The following is a 16,642-nucleotide window of genomic DNA, read 5'->3' as shown; positions in this document are numbered from 1 at the left end:
TATACTTCTATTATTTAGGCAAGATGGCATTATATCAGTCCCTATGACGTATCCTCTGTAAACCAGTAAACAAACTTCAAGATTTTGACGTGATAATTATCATTATATTAATCACATCAAACAAATACAGATATATTTTATTTTGATCCAAAACAATCTTTAATGAATTTAAATACAAAACAGTATTATGATATGACAGGCGAAGACATGCTATTTACATTTGACGTCATAATGGATTCTATTAATCTGTGACACAAGTGATGACTGACATATAATAAGCAGAATTTTTATTTATGAATTTAATAAATTAATGATTATTTATAAGTAATTTTACTCCATAACGCTTTTGATTTATACAGATTACTGTCACACTTTATTTTTCATAATGTCTAAAACCCTATTGAGAATTTTTCAGTCAATACTGTGAAATGTCAGATCACAGATATATAATATACGAATGTGTCAAGTTTCAATTGTCACGTAACAAAGTTCTAGTGGTTGAGATGGAGTGTCAGTCGTGTCCAAAATAAATAAAACCTAGTTTTTATTTCTTGTGTTTCTTGTAATGATATAGTGCTTGTTATCACGCTAATTATATTTTCGATTATGTTCATTTCTTGCAAAGGTCAGTTTCAACTGCGTTCTCATCAAAATTATGGAAGAGGTATGTTGAGGTTATTATATTTTTGTTGTGTCACAAGTCACAACATTGGTGCAAGAGGCGCGTGGAATTTTGCAATTTTTTATTGTTTCAGGAGCTTAGCGACCATGATGTGGGGCAAGCTTTGTACCCTATGCTACACGATAGGACGAACTACAATCAGGCTCACATAAATGGATATACGAATAAAAAAGATGAGGTTCAAATTCCTAATATTCCGCGTACTCCCATACGCCGTTATTGGCACACAAATGCCGATAACTTTTCAATATATCGAAAAATTAACTCATTACCCGATACTACAAACAATTCTAACAAACCAAAACCACAAGATAACATTAACGAGTCTAAAACTGTATCCCAAGATTTGGCCCCATTGAAAAGTAAACCCCAAGAACAACTCCTTCAAGTATGTCAATCTTCTAAAAACGAAAAACAAAATACTGAAAAAGCAGATTTATCTATCTTTCAATTGCCTGTACCTAGCAATTTAAAGAAAACTATTGAGATCTTGGATAATGATGAATGCCATGTTGTAAGTGTTGAATCAAGTGATGAAGATGAAGTGATCGAGGTAGCTTTGCCTCCAAAACCTACTATAACTATTGAAAGTTCTGATGATGAAGTGTTGCTTCAGTCATCATCTGAAAACAAAAATGCTAAACAGATGGACAACCCAATATCTGACCGGGCAGTATCATCTAGCCCGGTCCCGTCAATTGTATCTTCTGTATCAGATGATTTCATCAGAGGTGACTGTATTGCACTTAATATCTCATCCCGTCATGTCAATAATGAAAGTTTTGACTTTAGCCTGCATGGTTCTGATTTGAATATACAAAAACCATCAAAGAAAAAGCGAAAAAAAAAGAATAAAGATACTGCAACTTCTACACCCTTGCAGACTCAAAAGGATATACCAAATCAAAATCAAATTGAATCTTGCTTTGCTACACCTAAGAGCAAAGCTAAGAAGAAGAAAAAAGCAAAAACAAATAAAGTTGGTCCTATCCAACAAGCAGACATTTATGATTCAGACAGCAACCATTCTACTAATGAAGCTGCAAAAAATCAAAAGACATATCTAGTTACAGACAAAAGCTTGCCAAGTACAGATGTGTATGAGTCTGATTCTAATCAGTCAGAACAACAAACAAAAGACCAGAAAAAAGACAATGAAATATCCAGCACAGAGATTGACAGTTCCGATGGTAGTGTTCCAGAGAAGCAAGATGGTATACCAGCTGCGGAAGATTTCATCTCCATAATAAACCATTCAGACCTTATTGATCTCACTGCTCCAGCACCTGAAATAGATGAAAATATTGTCATGGGAAATGTTACTGGCTTTTCAGGAGAAACAGTTGATGATTTCAATCTGTCCATAGATGGTTCATGTAGTTTGGGTTCAACAAAAATTCCTGCAATCCTTTGTGAAGATCTTGATTTTGATAATTTAAAAGGCAAAACTCAGATGTCCAAACGACGACGGTACTCTCTAACAACTCTACGAGCAGAGATGGATAAGTTCTATAATGAAAGCTGGGGCGGTGAAAACTTTAATCATAGAGAAATACAGAAAAATATGTCACGTAAGTAGAAGCATTCTTTAATATATTAATGTAACAAATAGGTCTAACATAATATAAATAATTATAAAATATGTGTTGTGATTTTGCACTTTACACTTCTTGAAGGTTTCAGAATTCATAGATCATCATTTTAATTCATCTTATATAATATATGAATATTATACATTTTCAAGATATTTATATGATGATGTAAATAACTTTGCATTGTCCTTCCTTGAATAATGTCACCTTCCTATATTTTTAGTTCATCAACCTAAACAACCTTGTCTTATCTATACAACAATTCATATAAGATCATTTGTAGGAAATAAAACAAAACAATGCACATAAATATAGTTTATTCATTGATTGATTGCATTTCAATTTCAGGTGATAAAAGTCTGTGGGTTATTGACCCAAAGGATAAAATGCCACCAACAAAAAGGAAAGTGACGTAAGTATATTTATGCATTAGAGTTCCACTTTAAATATGTATATGTAATAAACAAAAAACAGTGTGTACCGTAGGGTCATCTGTGTCATAGAATACTGTTTTGTCAAATATGTATGTGAATATGGCAGTAAAAGGAACTCTTGATTTTAATTCAATATATTTTGGTGAAAAAGTAAAGAAAAGGTGAAGAAAGTTAAAGAATTTTTTTATGTTCCTTTTTATGTAATTGTAATAAATTAGTATTTTTACTTTGTGATATCTATATTCTTGCCAAATCAGTACCAAATATGTCTTATGAAATGTGGGTAATTATGTGTTTTCATAATTCTATTGCAAAGCCATTGAGTAATTAAGATATGTATAAACTTGTTTGTTAATGTTTCCTGATAATAATTCATAATTACAAAGCATATGGAAGTCATTAATTATAATAATTATTGTTGTTTCATAATAATCATTAAATAATGTGATGTTTAATTAGATTTGACAAATTTACTACTATTATGCAATATTTTTAGATCATTAGAGAAATTCTAAAAATATGAAAAATCATTTTTAGAATTTGCATATGTGATAAATCATAGTTATCATACTGGCAAACAATCAATATTCCAAAGCTTCTTACCTAATTGTTAAGGAACTTCATTGACAAAATACACACTATATTTTAAAGTAAAAAAAAAAAAACATTTACTCATATAGGTAACATAAAAACCTATCATTGCACTATGTTGTTATTTATATCAAAGTCTTCTAGCATATTATTGTCTATAAATCAATTGGATCCATATATATGTCTTCACCTTTGAAATGTAACATATCACGAATATTTTGTCTTTATTGGCTGTTAAATATGGGCTAACAGTTATTGTTTGCCGGAAGTTGGACCAGCGCCCGTACTGTGTAACTTACAATAATAATACCAATCCTGAAGATATGTATGCATGTTTGATGTAGTTCTTTTAATGTCCGTAGTGCTATAGAAAGTTAAAGATTAATGGCCCTGGTCATGTACCTACTAAGCCATCTAGTTTAACAGTAAGGAATAATCCACAACTTTTACTTCTAGATGTAATTACTGCAACCGGTCAGGTCATCGTGATGACATGTGCAGAGCTAAGCCGCCTGTCTGCTATATGTGTGGCTCCACGGGACACTATGAGACTCGATGTCCCCACAAGATTTGTGTCAATGTGAGTATACAAAAGATATATAGACACAAAATAAAAATATTTGATTGATTATAAACAATACAATATAATGTGTAATATTTGGGAACCCTTTTAAGTAAAGAATACGTCTCTTTGATATTATTAACAGTGTATACACGAACTCGGCGTAACATCCAAAGTATAGACATATGAAAACTAAACTATAGTTTTCATTCAAGGTAATTAGATTTAACATCGCTATAGCTAAATGGTGAACAACAACAAATGGTGGTGTTTATTATATTTCTTGTTAGCAACCAAGCATACCCCAGTACTCTGTAACTCCTAAAAGTGATGCAGATTCATAATTACCTTTTGCTTTTGCGCTAAAGGTTGTATACAACTATAGGATCGCTTTTGAAAGTTACACAATTTCTAGCAATGTAATATGTACTCATAAAATAACCAAGTTTGCAATCGTTAGCTATTTTACATAACATATTACACTTCTAGCATCATTCACATCATACCATAATTCATGCTAGAAGTGTAATATGTTATGTAAAATAGCTAACGATTGCAAACTTGGTTATTTTATGAGTACATATTACAGCACAGCCTACCACTGCTTGCTACGATAATGCAAAATTTTTTCCACCAATATTTTTATCTGTGAATTTAGTCAATGCATTACAATCATACTCATTGATATTTTCAGTGCGGGTCCCCGAATCACATATATTCGAATATGTGTCGCAATTGTGCGAATTGGCGCTACATTCGCTGCTCGGAGTGTGGCCAAGGAGGGCATCCGGCATCTCACTGCCCTGACCTGTGGAGACGATATCATGATACGGTAATAATTGCAAACCCATGTTGATTTACTTGTCGAAGTCCTGGATCGGATCCTGATTTATTAAATTCGGCTCCAACCATAATATCGCTCGCCCCGGGGAATAAATCGATTTTTTTTAGGAAAAATAAAAGAAGGTAATGCTATTATTACTGGAAAATTAAGAACACTACATATACAAATATATAAATATCAAAGGACAGTTAAAAAGTTGCTATTTGACGATTTAAACACAAAACACATTTTTTTGCACTAAATAATTTCCGCAGAATGAAGGCATTCTCGTGTTTTATAATAAAATGTTTAGATAAGACTGAAAATAATTACAGTTATAGTACATCACCCAAGGAAGTCAAAATGGTGTTTTGTTTCCCGGGGCAAGCGATGTATAAGCTTTTACAGAAGCTTAACCGAATTTTACAAATACTAGCGTACCCTCCAAACGTTGTCTTAGTAAAAAATTTCAAACTTAAAAAAAAGTATCATCTAAGTGCAAACCTAAACCGTTCGAATCCAATTGAACACACAAAATCTTCAACAAAATCGGTCCAGCCGTTTAGGAGTTAAATTGCAACCACACGCATAGAAGATTCATTTCCCGGCTTTTTAGGAATTGGTACGCTCTTGAAGGACCCTCTCGAATCGAAAGCCTTCAATGGGCTGATTGTGGTGAGCATAATGGTGGTGGCTCATATTTAAATCATGATTTATTAAAGACTGATACTTATTTAAATATTATAAATGTAACCTTTTGGAGGGATGTCTAAAAGTCAATCGCTGTACAAAAAATAGGTCATCGATATACTATTAACAATCTCGGAGATTTCCACGCGAAGTAAGTCGTGGGTTCTATCTAGTATGTGCAAAACTAAAAAAATGGCAGATGTTTTTATTTCTACCCTCGAATTTATAAATACTATTTTTTTTAGAACAATTTGACGTTTTTACTGATAAGGTGAATCTAGTAATATCTAGTACTCGTACTTGTGTAATACCAATTGGTACTTTATAAATTTCTATACGACCCTCCATATTTTTATACGAAAACTGATCTGAGTTTTAATTCATCTTTCAGACCGACTTGTCTATGGCACTTGAAGAGAACCACCAAACAAAGAAACATTACCAACACTACTGCAGCGGCTGTACCCGACGCGGTCATCTCGTCCACAGTTGCCGTATTAGCCATTTCTTCTCGGGCCTCCCAATTAACGCTCCTTACGTGTTCTCCTACAGGCCCCTCTTTACTTTTAGCTCCAACGAAAACTCGAACCTTAATGTGAGATCCTGCCCGCAAGAAATCACTGTCGACTCAAACAAAATCAGCAAAAAACGCCAATCCAAATCTCCAGTGGCTCACGACACTCACCAACCAAAGAGGAGAAGCTTTTGCTCCGAGTCTGATGGAAAATTACTCAATAGCCCCCTCAACCCAAATAAAAATCAAGTCGTGGCTGTCTCTAATACTTCAAATAAAACACCAGAAAATCCGATTGAAACTGGTAAAACCAAATCTTCGAATCTTGACGAGCAAGGTCACATGATACAAGACAACGAAGTTTCTGACACAAGTGAAGTTATAACATTAGCACGAATTTATTTAACTAATGAACTCAGAGACGCCCTAATCACAGATGAGGGGAAATCGTGGTTGGACAACGCTCAAGAAAAGAACCAAATCACTCTCGACTGCAGTGACGCTGATGTTCCATTCTTAAACATCAAAGGCACTATTGGCAATCAAGAGGCGTTCCAAACGGAACTTCGCGAGTGGACCAAATCGAAACAATTAAATAATTGCACTATCGACATTGAGAACACCTCGCCTAACTCGCTTCAATCGAGCGATATTCCCAAAAACAAGAACGCCTTGTTGCGGAAATTGAAGAGCTCACTCAACTCTTTGAAAAAATTCTTGGGAGAACCGTCTTTGCTATACAAAGAGTTGACGTATCATCAAAACCGCCGCGGCCATCTTTTGAAAGAAAAAGTGGTGAGCAGTGCCGCGTTGGGTAATAACAGAGATAACATTAGGGGTATGATGAAGAAACTCAACATGGTCTTACTTGGACAAGCCGGGCTCGCTGGTGGCTTGCATCATTTGCATCAACTGAATATGCTCCAAGAAAAAATAACTAACCTGAGACAACAAACAGTTTCCCAATCGCTGCGGGACGAAATTGGAAAGCATTTCCATTGTATTTTCTCCGCCTTACCCCGCGACGATTATGCGGAACTCGTTCAAAAGTATAATCTGATTAAAAACGGTCCCTCCGTATACAAGAAGAAAAATAATAATGTGACCTTCCCCGTTCGTCCCAAGCAGTTTGCAGTTTCGCCTTCTGTGAACACTATACAAAAAAAGAAAATCCCTATCACAGATGATCTAGCTACACAGCAAAAACAAGCAGTGACGAATATCTCTAACAAACTAATGTTCTGCCTGAACAGGGTAAAACATTTTCAAGCACTCGATTCGAAGTCCCTGAAGACCCGCCACCATCTCGACCGAAAACTTCGTCTTGGTATTGCGAAATTGGGCAGGCTCAATTTCATGTCTGGGAAAATTAAAAAGAAGATGAAGAAAATACAATGGGAGGCGCAATCCTTCTTGTCTACGATTTAAGATTTAACATATAACGACAGATGCGCGTAATGCGCTTATTGTAGATAAGTGACTATATTTAACCCATTGAAGTGATGGGCTTATTTATGATGGTCACTTATCTTGTTGGTGTTATTGCACCACATTGTGCAGTGAATATACTGCATAAAATAAACTTAGTGTAAAGCATAAGCATGCCTTTTTATTGCCTCCCATAATTCTTTTACAGACGGGTTCTTTTTGATAAGTTTTTAAAATCCAGAAATGTTAGGAATATTCTTATGAATCTCGAAAGGCGATCCGATAGGTTAATTTTTTCCTAGACATTTCCTACGTAATCTTCAACTACCCGTTATAATGAGAAGACTTTTATCTAAGTACTAATTTTCGGGGCATATTTCTGCTTCTGAGTTAAGATATTTTTTGGTCGGAAATTGATCACTAGACCCGTCATGTCCGATACTATATATATGTCGCAGACTAACTAAAGAAATTCAGCCGTAGCGTTTGTTACAACATTTAATAAAATGGCTGGCTAATGCTTAGGCCATTCGTACGATAGAGTACGATAGATATGCCATAAAAAATATTTATTTTTAAATTAAATTGCTTAAGTAAAATTCACATTATTACACTCTTCTGACTACACTCTTCCATTGTACTTGTTGTTTTTCATGAAAATTTAGAAAGGACCATCAAAGTTGTAGTTTGTCGATGCCATATTGATAGTTTGAAGAGTTTCATTTCGAGTTTGAGAGTGGCAGAAATTGGAAATTTGTTGAATTAAATTTAAAACAGTCAACAGGCTAGGCAAGTAAAGAAACGTCATCGATCCAAGTCATTTGCCCAGCTGTTTAATCAACTGGCTGAAGATCTTTCAGGCCGCTAATTAAACGGCTAGGCTGTTAATTGAACGGCTAATTAAGTTAGCTGGCTGCGACATATACAGGCCTTATGTTTCTATGACGTCATCAGTGTTTTCTTTCTGTCAGTGAACAATTGATACTGTCATTTGTCAAACTATAATAACTGTTTGTGAATCGAATTAAGAATGATTCTGATATCTTGAATCAGTGTATTAGTTTTTCTCGTTTATTATTAACTTGTTAGTGCTATTTGATTATAAAATATAATTTAATTTTTTTTAATTGACTATCATGATCAAAACCTATATAAGCCATGTCGTAGATTTAGTGATATTATTATGTTTTGTGAATTTTGCAACTTCTCGCCGTGTAAGTATTATAGATCAGTTTTCGGCTTATATTATTTCGGTAAACATTTGACATATATTTATTTATATTACTTTTAGTATCCAGAAGAGGGGTATTTCTCAGGAAATTACTTTGAGAATCAACAATATGCCAAAATAAATGCTGGTCTTGGAAAGTTAGAGCACTGTGAGTAAATAGTTTAGTTATATTAAAACATTATGAATTTAATTCATGCAATTCCAGATTGGCTTTTTTTGTTTAATTCTATATGAATCTTAGTCTACATAAAAGTGAAATTCAGTGATTGAATATTACAATTATTACAGTGCCAAAGTTGGTGACTGATTGGCCAGATCCTGCTGTAGAAATGGGCCAAGTATCAGGAGTATCAATAGATAATGCTGGCCGGGTGTTTATATTCCATAGAGGAAAAAATGTCTGGGATAGTCGCACATTCTCTGATCGAAATGTTTATCAATCTATAGGGGAACCACCAATTCCACACTCAACTATTTTAGTTTTCAATGAGACTGGGGATCTTGTTGATATGTGGGGAGAAAACCTGTAAGTAAAATTTATGAATATTTATCTCAAACAACATGTTTATCAAGTAAACCTAGGCCATGCTCTAAGTTTAAGGGCAAAAACAAGGCTGGATATGAGTCATTGCTTATTATTATCACATTTGTGTTAATCATAAAAAAGTACAACATTGCTCAAATTGTATTTATATCTGAAACCTACAAAAATAATTACTTTTTGCAGTTTTTACATGCCCCATGGTATAACAGTGGATGCGGCAGGGAATGTATGGGTGACTGATGTGGCTCTTCACCAAGTTTTTAAATTCACACCAGATCAGAGAGAGAAACCTGTTATTACACTTGGAGAAAAGTATGCACTAAACAATATGAGTTTCATATTATTTACTAGTAACCAATAACTAATTTTTAACCTGCTAAAACCCTTAATGTATGTATGTGTCTAAGTAAATTTATTTTCCTCAATAAACAACCGAATTATTACTTTGAAGGTTTGTACCAGGCAATGATGATAAACATTTCTGCAAGCCAAGTGCTGTTGCCGTTCATTCTTCTGGGGACTTCTTTGTATCTGACGGATATTGCAACACAAGAATCATTAAGTATGCTGCAGATGGGACAAAGATATTACAGTGGGGACGTCGTAAGTAGAATGTTTGAAGTCCCATTTTCCCCATCCATAAATTATTATTTTTACTGTTGGGTTTCTTTGCTTGCAATACCAATTTAGTTAAGGCTCTCCTAATGTTATCTAATAGAACAAAGACACATTGTAATAAGTTGATAACTAAAAACTACATTCACAATAACCATCCTATAACAATAAATTTAAATGATTTGTTGTATTAATTGTTTTTATTATATTAAAACATTAAAACAAAGTGTGAAGTATGAAGTGATTGAAATATTTTTAACAATGTAATAATATTAGACAAATAAAATGGAGTATTTTTATACATTCTGCATTCTAGCTTGAACATAAAACAATCTGTGATGTATTTCAGAGTCCGGTCAAACACCATTTACTTTTGACATTCCACATGCATTGACAATAGCTGAGGATCAAAACGCTGTATGTACTGCAGACAGGGAAAGGGGTAGAGTCGCCTGCTTCAGAGCTGATAATGGGACATACATACATTCATACTCTCATTGGCTGATCGGACCTAGGATATTCAGTGTTGCATATTCTCCAATACAGGGTGAGTTTATTATTTATAGTCTGTGACGAACATAGACTAAACAATAGTTTTGACTAGTATTATGTCAGTGTGTTATTCTGACATTGTATAATTATATATCTAAAATACATACAAAACAATTACTTGTAAGAAGTATATTTTTGTTACCATTAGGTTGAACATCTTTCAGGCCGCTAGTTAAACGGCGCCGTTAAGTTATAAAGCTAGGCTGTTAATTAACTAATTAAGCTAGTTGGCTGCGACACATACACTACATATACTACACACTACTACAGTTACTCCTGCCATTTATCTATATATATAAAAATGAAACCCGTTTTCCGTTGTCACGACATAACATGAAAACGGCTTGACCGATTTGTCTGATTCTTTTCTTATAATATTCCTTGAAATACGAGGATGGTTCTTCTGGAGAGAAAAATTAAAAAAAATGAGTGAAAAAGTCTAAAAACAACACTTCTATAGTCCCATACAAAATATTCGTAATAATATTTAAAGGCAATTTGAACTTTAATACCATATCATAAAGTTCAAGTGTTAGTGGAGAGGTTCCGGGAAGGTAAATTTTTATTTTTTGACATAATGTATTTGTTGTATTATCAACTTTCTTTTTTTTATCTTACTAGCTAGACCGGTGTCCCGAATAGCAGAATAAGTATTTAAAAAAATAAAGAATCGACTGTTAGGCGGTACGATGTTCGCCAGGCCAGCTAGTTACATATAAATTTAAATCCACATTTCACAGTCCACTGGCTAGCCAGCTGTACAATGGTATTGTTACTTTTCCAGGCGGCAGACTATACTTAGTAAATGGACCTTCTATGGGAATACCAGTTAGAGGTTATGTCATAGAATACACCTCAGGACGTCTGATACAGACTTTCGCCCCCGGATCTGCCTTCCATAATCCTCACGATATCGCGGTTACCCCAGATGGCAGTACTGTCTACGTAGTCGAACTCAACCCTTATAAGGCGTACAAGTTTGTGGATGACGGGTTGAAAGGGAATTTACAGGTTGAGATGAAACCCAATGGGACATTGCATACAAAGCCAACGGCTACTATTGGTAAGTAGGTTTGTATGTTTGCTAATCGGTAATTTAAATATATAAATTTATTAATGGCTTCATTGTTTTACAGAGAAGTGGTTTAGAAACTATCTAAGTTTTAAGTGAATTAACTAAAAACAGTGTTTATAGTTCTATGATTTTGAACTTTGTTTATGATTTATATAAAATTATGGTTTCGACATCCGTGGTCTTATACCGTCTGTATACTTATAAAAGATTTGTAATATAATACATGATAAAGAAAACAAAAATTTAATTAGAAATCGTAATAAGAAATTAGAAATGACATAACCCTTCATTACTCCCTCGATTTGAGAACTGGCAGTAAATGTAAAATTAGAAGCATTAATATCTATTTCTTTAATGACGAATCACAAGTGTACATTGTGTTACCTACGTGAATAAATGATTTTTGAATTTGAATTTCTTCCGATAAAGACCGTACAATGCAATCATTAAACAACACGCACAAGGAATTATAAAACTTATTTGCTTGTGGAAGCGTCACATTTTCTTTGGCATGATAATTCACCTACATTAGACAAGTAATAATATCAAGCTCTATACTAGCATTGCAATATGGAAGTAAAAAAAGACGGGTTGCACTCCGGGAGTGCCGGCAGAAGTGAAAACTTGTATATAAACGTTGTGCATTTTTGATATTTTAGAATGGTTAGGGAATAATTTTGCACGAATTGCTTTAATTATCAGTATAAAAGTACTAGAATACAATATTTATTTATAGCGCTATCGTACACAAACATGATAATTTATATTACATTAAATACGCCGCGCCAGCTATCTACTCTCCATCCGTCTTACGAATTTTCGATCAGGTCACGTGTCCTGACGCGAGTTACATTTTTCACCCATTCCACAAAAATATGCAACGCCGCTAAAGAAGTTTTCAATTCAAAAGTGTGTTAATTGGTCAAAAGTATCTCTAGTTGACACGCAATATGATACGGAGTGTCACGCGTTTTTTTAGTGTTTTTATTACTATGGGTTTTTATGTTTTTCAAAATTGTACGTGACAGAAGCGAGTGGCGTGGCGTTAGCCGGCGAAGGGGTTTTAGAGGGGTGGGGTGGGGCTGCGGGAGGGGCGTTGGGCGCGGGGGGAGCGGCGCTTGTGGTGCTCGCAGCGCTGGCGCTTCTCAACGCACGAAATCGCGGTAAGAGAGACCCACTCTTGTACACGCCACACGATGATATGCCCTGATTTAATCACTATTTTGCTAGCACGGATTCGATTTATTTTAGATCTGAAGTAAGCGTCATTGGTTTCAATATCTTTAATACGGATTGTATACGTAATTGCAACGGGTCATAGGTTTTACTTGAGAAAAACGCTCCTATAATTATGCTTTTCAATGCGCTCTCGATATAAATCTATGGCTTTTGATAATTACTACGCGTATTTAAGATGATGTAGCTGTGCTTATGTATAACGTAAATTATTACGTCTGACTGCGCTTACTTAAATAATTTAAAGGCATTTTTAATTCATATGACCGTAAAACTTAAATGCTAAGGGGTGTGAGCAGATAGAGATATGTTTGTCTCTTTCACACCTATGATGATTGTCTATGGTCTAGAAAAGCATTGAAGTTGTTTTATATTCCTAAGTAACTTGCCAAGTATTATTGTTTCTGTATGATTTAATATTGTTTTCTCGAATTTTACATACAATTTAATATAATTTTACTTAAAAAACACACAAAATATTTATTTTTGTTTGTTGGATTAGTTGAATGCACAATTTTTATTGCATGCTCTGTATTTGAAGGGGTTCTTTTTGTTTAGATTATTTATAAAGGAAATGATTAAAATCATTGTTAATTGTTTATCCCGATTATGCGTGGGTATAATTTATTTATTTAGATTTCTCTTTTACTTATAAAAAACTTTATTTGTTTTATTGAATTGTTTTAATTTATTTGTCTCCATGTTTTTATGAAGTGATGAAAAGATCAGTGTTTTAGTTAAAACATTACAATAACGATTTCACGTTATAGCTCAAATATATTATTAAAAAATGAATAGGATCCTAGAACCGATGTATTTCTCATACATTTGATCTGTTCATTCTATATTTTTTGTGAAATTATTTTTATATCCACTTTAAGACATTCCGTTGATTTGGCAAATGACATATATACAGGTAGTATATGTCATTTGTCAAAATACTTATGGCATTAAGTCACAAATCCTGTAGATAATAACAATTTATCATGCTACAAAATTATTTTATTTTTCTTAAACCTAAGAATTAAAATGTTTTCTAATGTCAATAACTCTATCAGCAGACTATACAAAGTGAGTAGTGCATTTACAAAAATTAAAATTTTTATTCGTTATGTTTAAGTAAAAATGCTTAATGTATACTTTATATCATTGTTGTAGTGTATGTTCACATCGAAATATATTTTATTGACTGATGCTTTGGTATTTTTATTTTTTGCACCTTTGGCATGCACGCAATTTTATTTTTTTCGGAACTTAGCTAAAAATGCAATTGATTAGCGTACGTTATATGATTCCAAATACATATCCATATATAACCTTACGAAATCGTTAACTTATGAATACATAACAGACAACAGTACAAGGCCTTTAACAAATTTAGAATTCCAATTTCCAATTAACTTTTTCTCACGTACCTACACTATGTTGACGTGACAACTGCTGTACGCATGAAAATGCATGACGCATTGTCCCGTTGCGCTCGTTATACGTATGCGCCGCATCTATCTCTCGTCCACAGATAGGCCTTTGCGTCCGGGGAGAAGAATATCTTAATTATCACTAAGCACTTGAGAAACTTATAGAGATTTGTATATTTACCAAAAACGTAAATTCCATTATCATAATCAATTACATATAGCGTATGCGACTTAATTGTATTTTCTTTTAGTTGTATGACTACCGGCCATAAAATATAATTATTCTAAAGTTCTACGATGTAACACCCAGTTAGGCAAACATACCTTATTTTTTAGGAAGAGTGGCTGTAAACTACTAAAAAATGCTGGTATTAAATTTATCGAATCACGGCTCTACCTTAAAACAGCTCCAAATATTTTTCTATCGACCTTTACGACTTGTATGTAGTATAATTAATATTAAGGAGGCGCATGGCTTTGGACCCCTTAAAAAAACTAATTATATTACATGCATGATGAAAATGATATTGTCTTAGATGCCAATGGGTCTGAAAAAAAATATGTTTAAAAATAATGGTTGTGTGTAAAGTCGGTTTACGGACGATAGTTTAACGTGACAACGTCATAACAAAACATTGTTTCATCAATCATCAATGATTGCAGACTTTTATGAATAAAATTTATCAGAATCATTTTTATTGAATTATCACTATTTTGTATGGATACAAAGAAGGAGTGAATCCTCGGACGCATAGGCCAATCAAGTGTAAGAGAGATAGATGCGGCGCAAGCGTACAATGAGCGTGACGGGACAATGAGTCATGCTTTTTTGTGCGTGAAGCCGACGTTCATCGATTTATTAGATGATGTCACGTCAAAAATTTGAAGCTGTTTTAAGGTGTAAGTCTCTCTGAAAATCAACCTTTAGTATACCTAATGTATTTAAAAAAAATGCGAAATACTTCTCATTGCTTCCCCTTAATGCTGGGGTTGGGAAATGGGTAGCTAAATAATTCTAAAACAGGTCGCAAAGGTGTATCGCTTCGGCGCTGGGAATACGGTCACGGAGAATTCAAGTTACGTCGTTTACTTGACCGTCGACGTTTCCAACGAGTCCATTCGGATGACTCTGATGAAGAACCGGCTCCGATGTTACCCGCTCCAGCAGCGACTGCGTGATTACATCAACTACGGTAAAGAAACTATGTAAATATGAAAAACGATTTGGCAAAGGTTAAGGTAGAACAGTGTTGTAAAATCTGAGTCCGTGGTGAACATGAATAGAGCATTTTATCCTACTTTCATTTAGTTCCGGACTCCTTGGACAAGTCTATCCATAGATCGTTGTTCGATTTTCTAAATTCTATCCCAGTCATTTTTAACATTTGGCTAGTAAAGAAGTTGCTTGCCGGCTCTTTTTGGCTAAAAATGCCGATTTATTGCGCAAAAGCTTAATTTGAATTCAAATTTGCTTTTACAAACTTCATTTACGACCAAACATCATTACTTCTAGATTTTGACGGCGGTTTTTAATGTATTTTACAAATCAGTATTAGCTACGAAGTGGATCATTTGCTTTTAAATATTGGTAGGATTTGGCCTTAAATTGTTGCTGGTGCGCTTTTGTTAGTTGTGTGTGTATCCTGGCAAATACTATATAATAAAAAACTAATTATTCATATTACTGAATTAGTTTTTTACAATAAGTAATGATCTGGGTGTTAATATCCCATGGACCGTTAAAATACAAACGCTAAATGAAATCGTTGATATATATGCAAAATGTTAACCAAACAGCGCATCTCAGAAATGCTTCTGTTAATATACTTAATACTAAAAAGCTTGTATCTCTTGATATTTCAGTGGTCTTGGAAAGTAAATTTTGATTAATTAATTGCTAAATATGCGTGTCTGGATCAGAGAGAATGAAATTCTTTAAGCCACAGATATACTGTGACAGAATAATGTTGCTTTATAAAAAATATTTGTTTCTAATCTGTTTTAACTTTAACGTTATATTTCAATTGGCCACTGTACATCTGTATCAGTAGGTACCTTGTATCAAGACTCGCAAGAAAAACTTCAACAAACGGTAAATTCTCTTTTTGATGAAAAAAATTTCAATTCTTAAGATTTTTTAAATCAACTAAAAATAAACTTAAATAGTCCATTGTCAAAATCCTCTTCTAGATAGGTTTTATTAAGAAATATTCCTATTTAATTACGGTCAATTTAAATCTCGTCCTATGCACATTCTTCTATTTTCACTATATTCTGTAAAAATGTAATCAATTTCTTTAAATATCTTATGCCCGTACTCAGAGTCGTTACTTTAGAGTTTACAGATACTATTATTACAATTTTAATTCTTAAAAAGGTTCACCCCACAGTTCCAAAAAAAGGACTTTTAATGCTCTGTACATCTTCAAGTTGCCCCTAACTTGTTATCTTTGTATATCTAATCTGTAGATATATAAATACAGATTATTACTGAATTTTATAAGCGTACAATGTGACTGATTTAGTTTTTATGAATAAGTAAAATATAATAAAGTTATTAATTTACGATTAAAAATACGACTCTTAGTTCAGCTATAACATATTTGAAAACCACACTATTTGAGCAACATCAGTTTTACGCACCAATTTTTCTAT

At 33.7% G+C, this 16,642-nt stretch overlaps 2 protein-coding genes across 3 annotated transcripts; both read left to right on the top strand.

Moving 5' to 3' along the window:
• The first annotated feature begins 466 nt into the window (after positions 1-466).
• Positions 467-7,487, top strand: LOC125059936. The gene is made up of 6 exons (XM_047664640.1): positions 467-664; positions 756-2,253; positions 2,623-2,686; positions 3,756-3,879; positions 4,556-4,693; positions 5,766-7,487. The coding sequence occupies exons 1-6, from the start codon at positions 656-658 to the stop codon at positions 7,314-7,316; spliced, it is 3,384 nt and encodes a 1,127-aa protein (XP_047520596.1). The 5' UTR covers positions 467-655; the 3' UTR covers positions 7,317-7,487.
• A 913-nt stretch (positions 7,488-8,400) lies between these two features.
• On the top strand, positions 8,401-15,253 carry LOC125059953 (peptidyl-alpha-hydroxyglycine alpha-amidating lyase 1-like). Of its 2 annotated transcripts, XM_047664668.1 has the most exons (9): positions 8,401-8,530; positions 8,608-8,695; positions 8,836-9,073; positions 9,275-9,403; positions 9,543-9,694; positions 10,056-10,253; positions 11,043-11,321; positions 12,362-12,496; positions 15,012-15,253. In XM_047664668.1, exons 1-9 carry the CDS (start codon positions 8,453-8,455, stop codon positions 15,164-15,166), a joined length of 1,452 nt encoding a protein of 483 aa, XP_047520624.1. In that variant the 5' UTR covers positions 8,401-8,452; the 3' UTR covers positions 15,167-15,253. The 2 variants fall into 2 exon arrangements, with proteins under 2 accessions (XP_047520624.1, XP_047520625.1); XM_047664669.1 differs by lacking the exon at positions 12,362-12,496 and having other exon boundaries at positions 15,012-15,251.
• The last annotated feature ends 1,389 nt before the right edge of the window (positions 15,254-16,642 follow it).

This window comes from Pieris napi, chromosome 20 (assembly GCF_905475465.1).
Source record: "Pieris napi chromosome 20, ilPieNapi1.2, whole genome shotgun sequence".
Classification (NCBI taxonomy): Eukaryota; Metazoa; Arthropoda; class Insecta; order Lepidoptera; family Pieridae; genus Pieris; species Pieris napi.
This window is presented reverse-complemented; position numbering and strand designations above follow the sequence as displayed.

What these genes read in the sequence shown, in the direction of transcription:
- LOC125059953 (XM_047664668.1), top strand. Translation starts at nt 8,453, where the DNA reads ATGATCAAAACCTATATAAGCCATGTCGTAGATTTAGTGATATTATTA. An exon ending in TCTTGGAAAGTTAGAGCACT is followed by an intron (nt 8,696 to 8,835) that starts GTGAGTAAATAG and finishes CAATTATTACAG; the next exon opens with TGCCAAAGTTGGTGACTGAT. An exon ending in TCTCAACGCACGAAATCGCG is followed by an intron (nt 12,497 to 15,011) that starts GTAAGAGAGACC and finishes ATTCTAAAACAG; the next exon opens with GTCGCAAAGGTGTATCGCTT.
- LOC125059936 (XM_047664640.1), top strand. An exon ending in CCAACAAAAAGGAAAGTGAC is followed by an intron (nt 2,687 to 3,755) that starts GTAAGTATATTT and finishes TTTTACTTCTAG; the next exon opens with ATGTAATTACTGCAACCGGT. An exon ending in GGAGACGATATCATGATACG is followed by an intron (nt 4,694 to 5,765) that starts GTAATAATTGCA and finishes TTCATCTTTCAG; the next exon opens with ACCGACTTGTCTATGGCACT.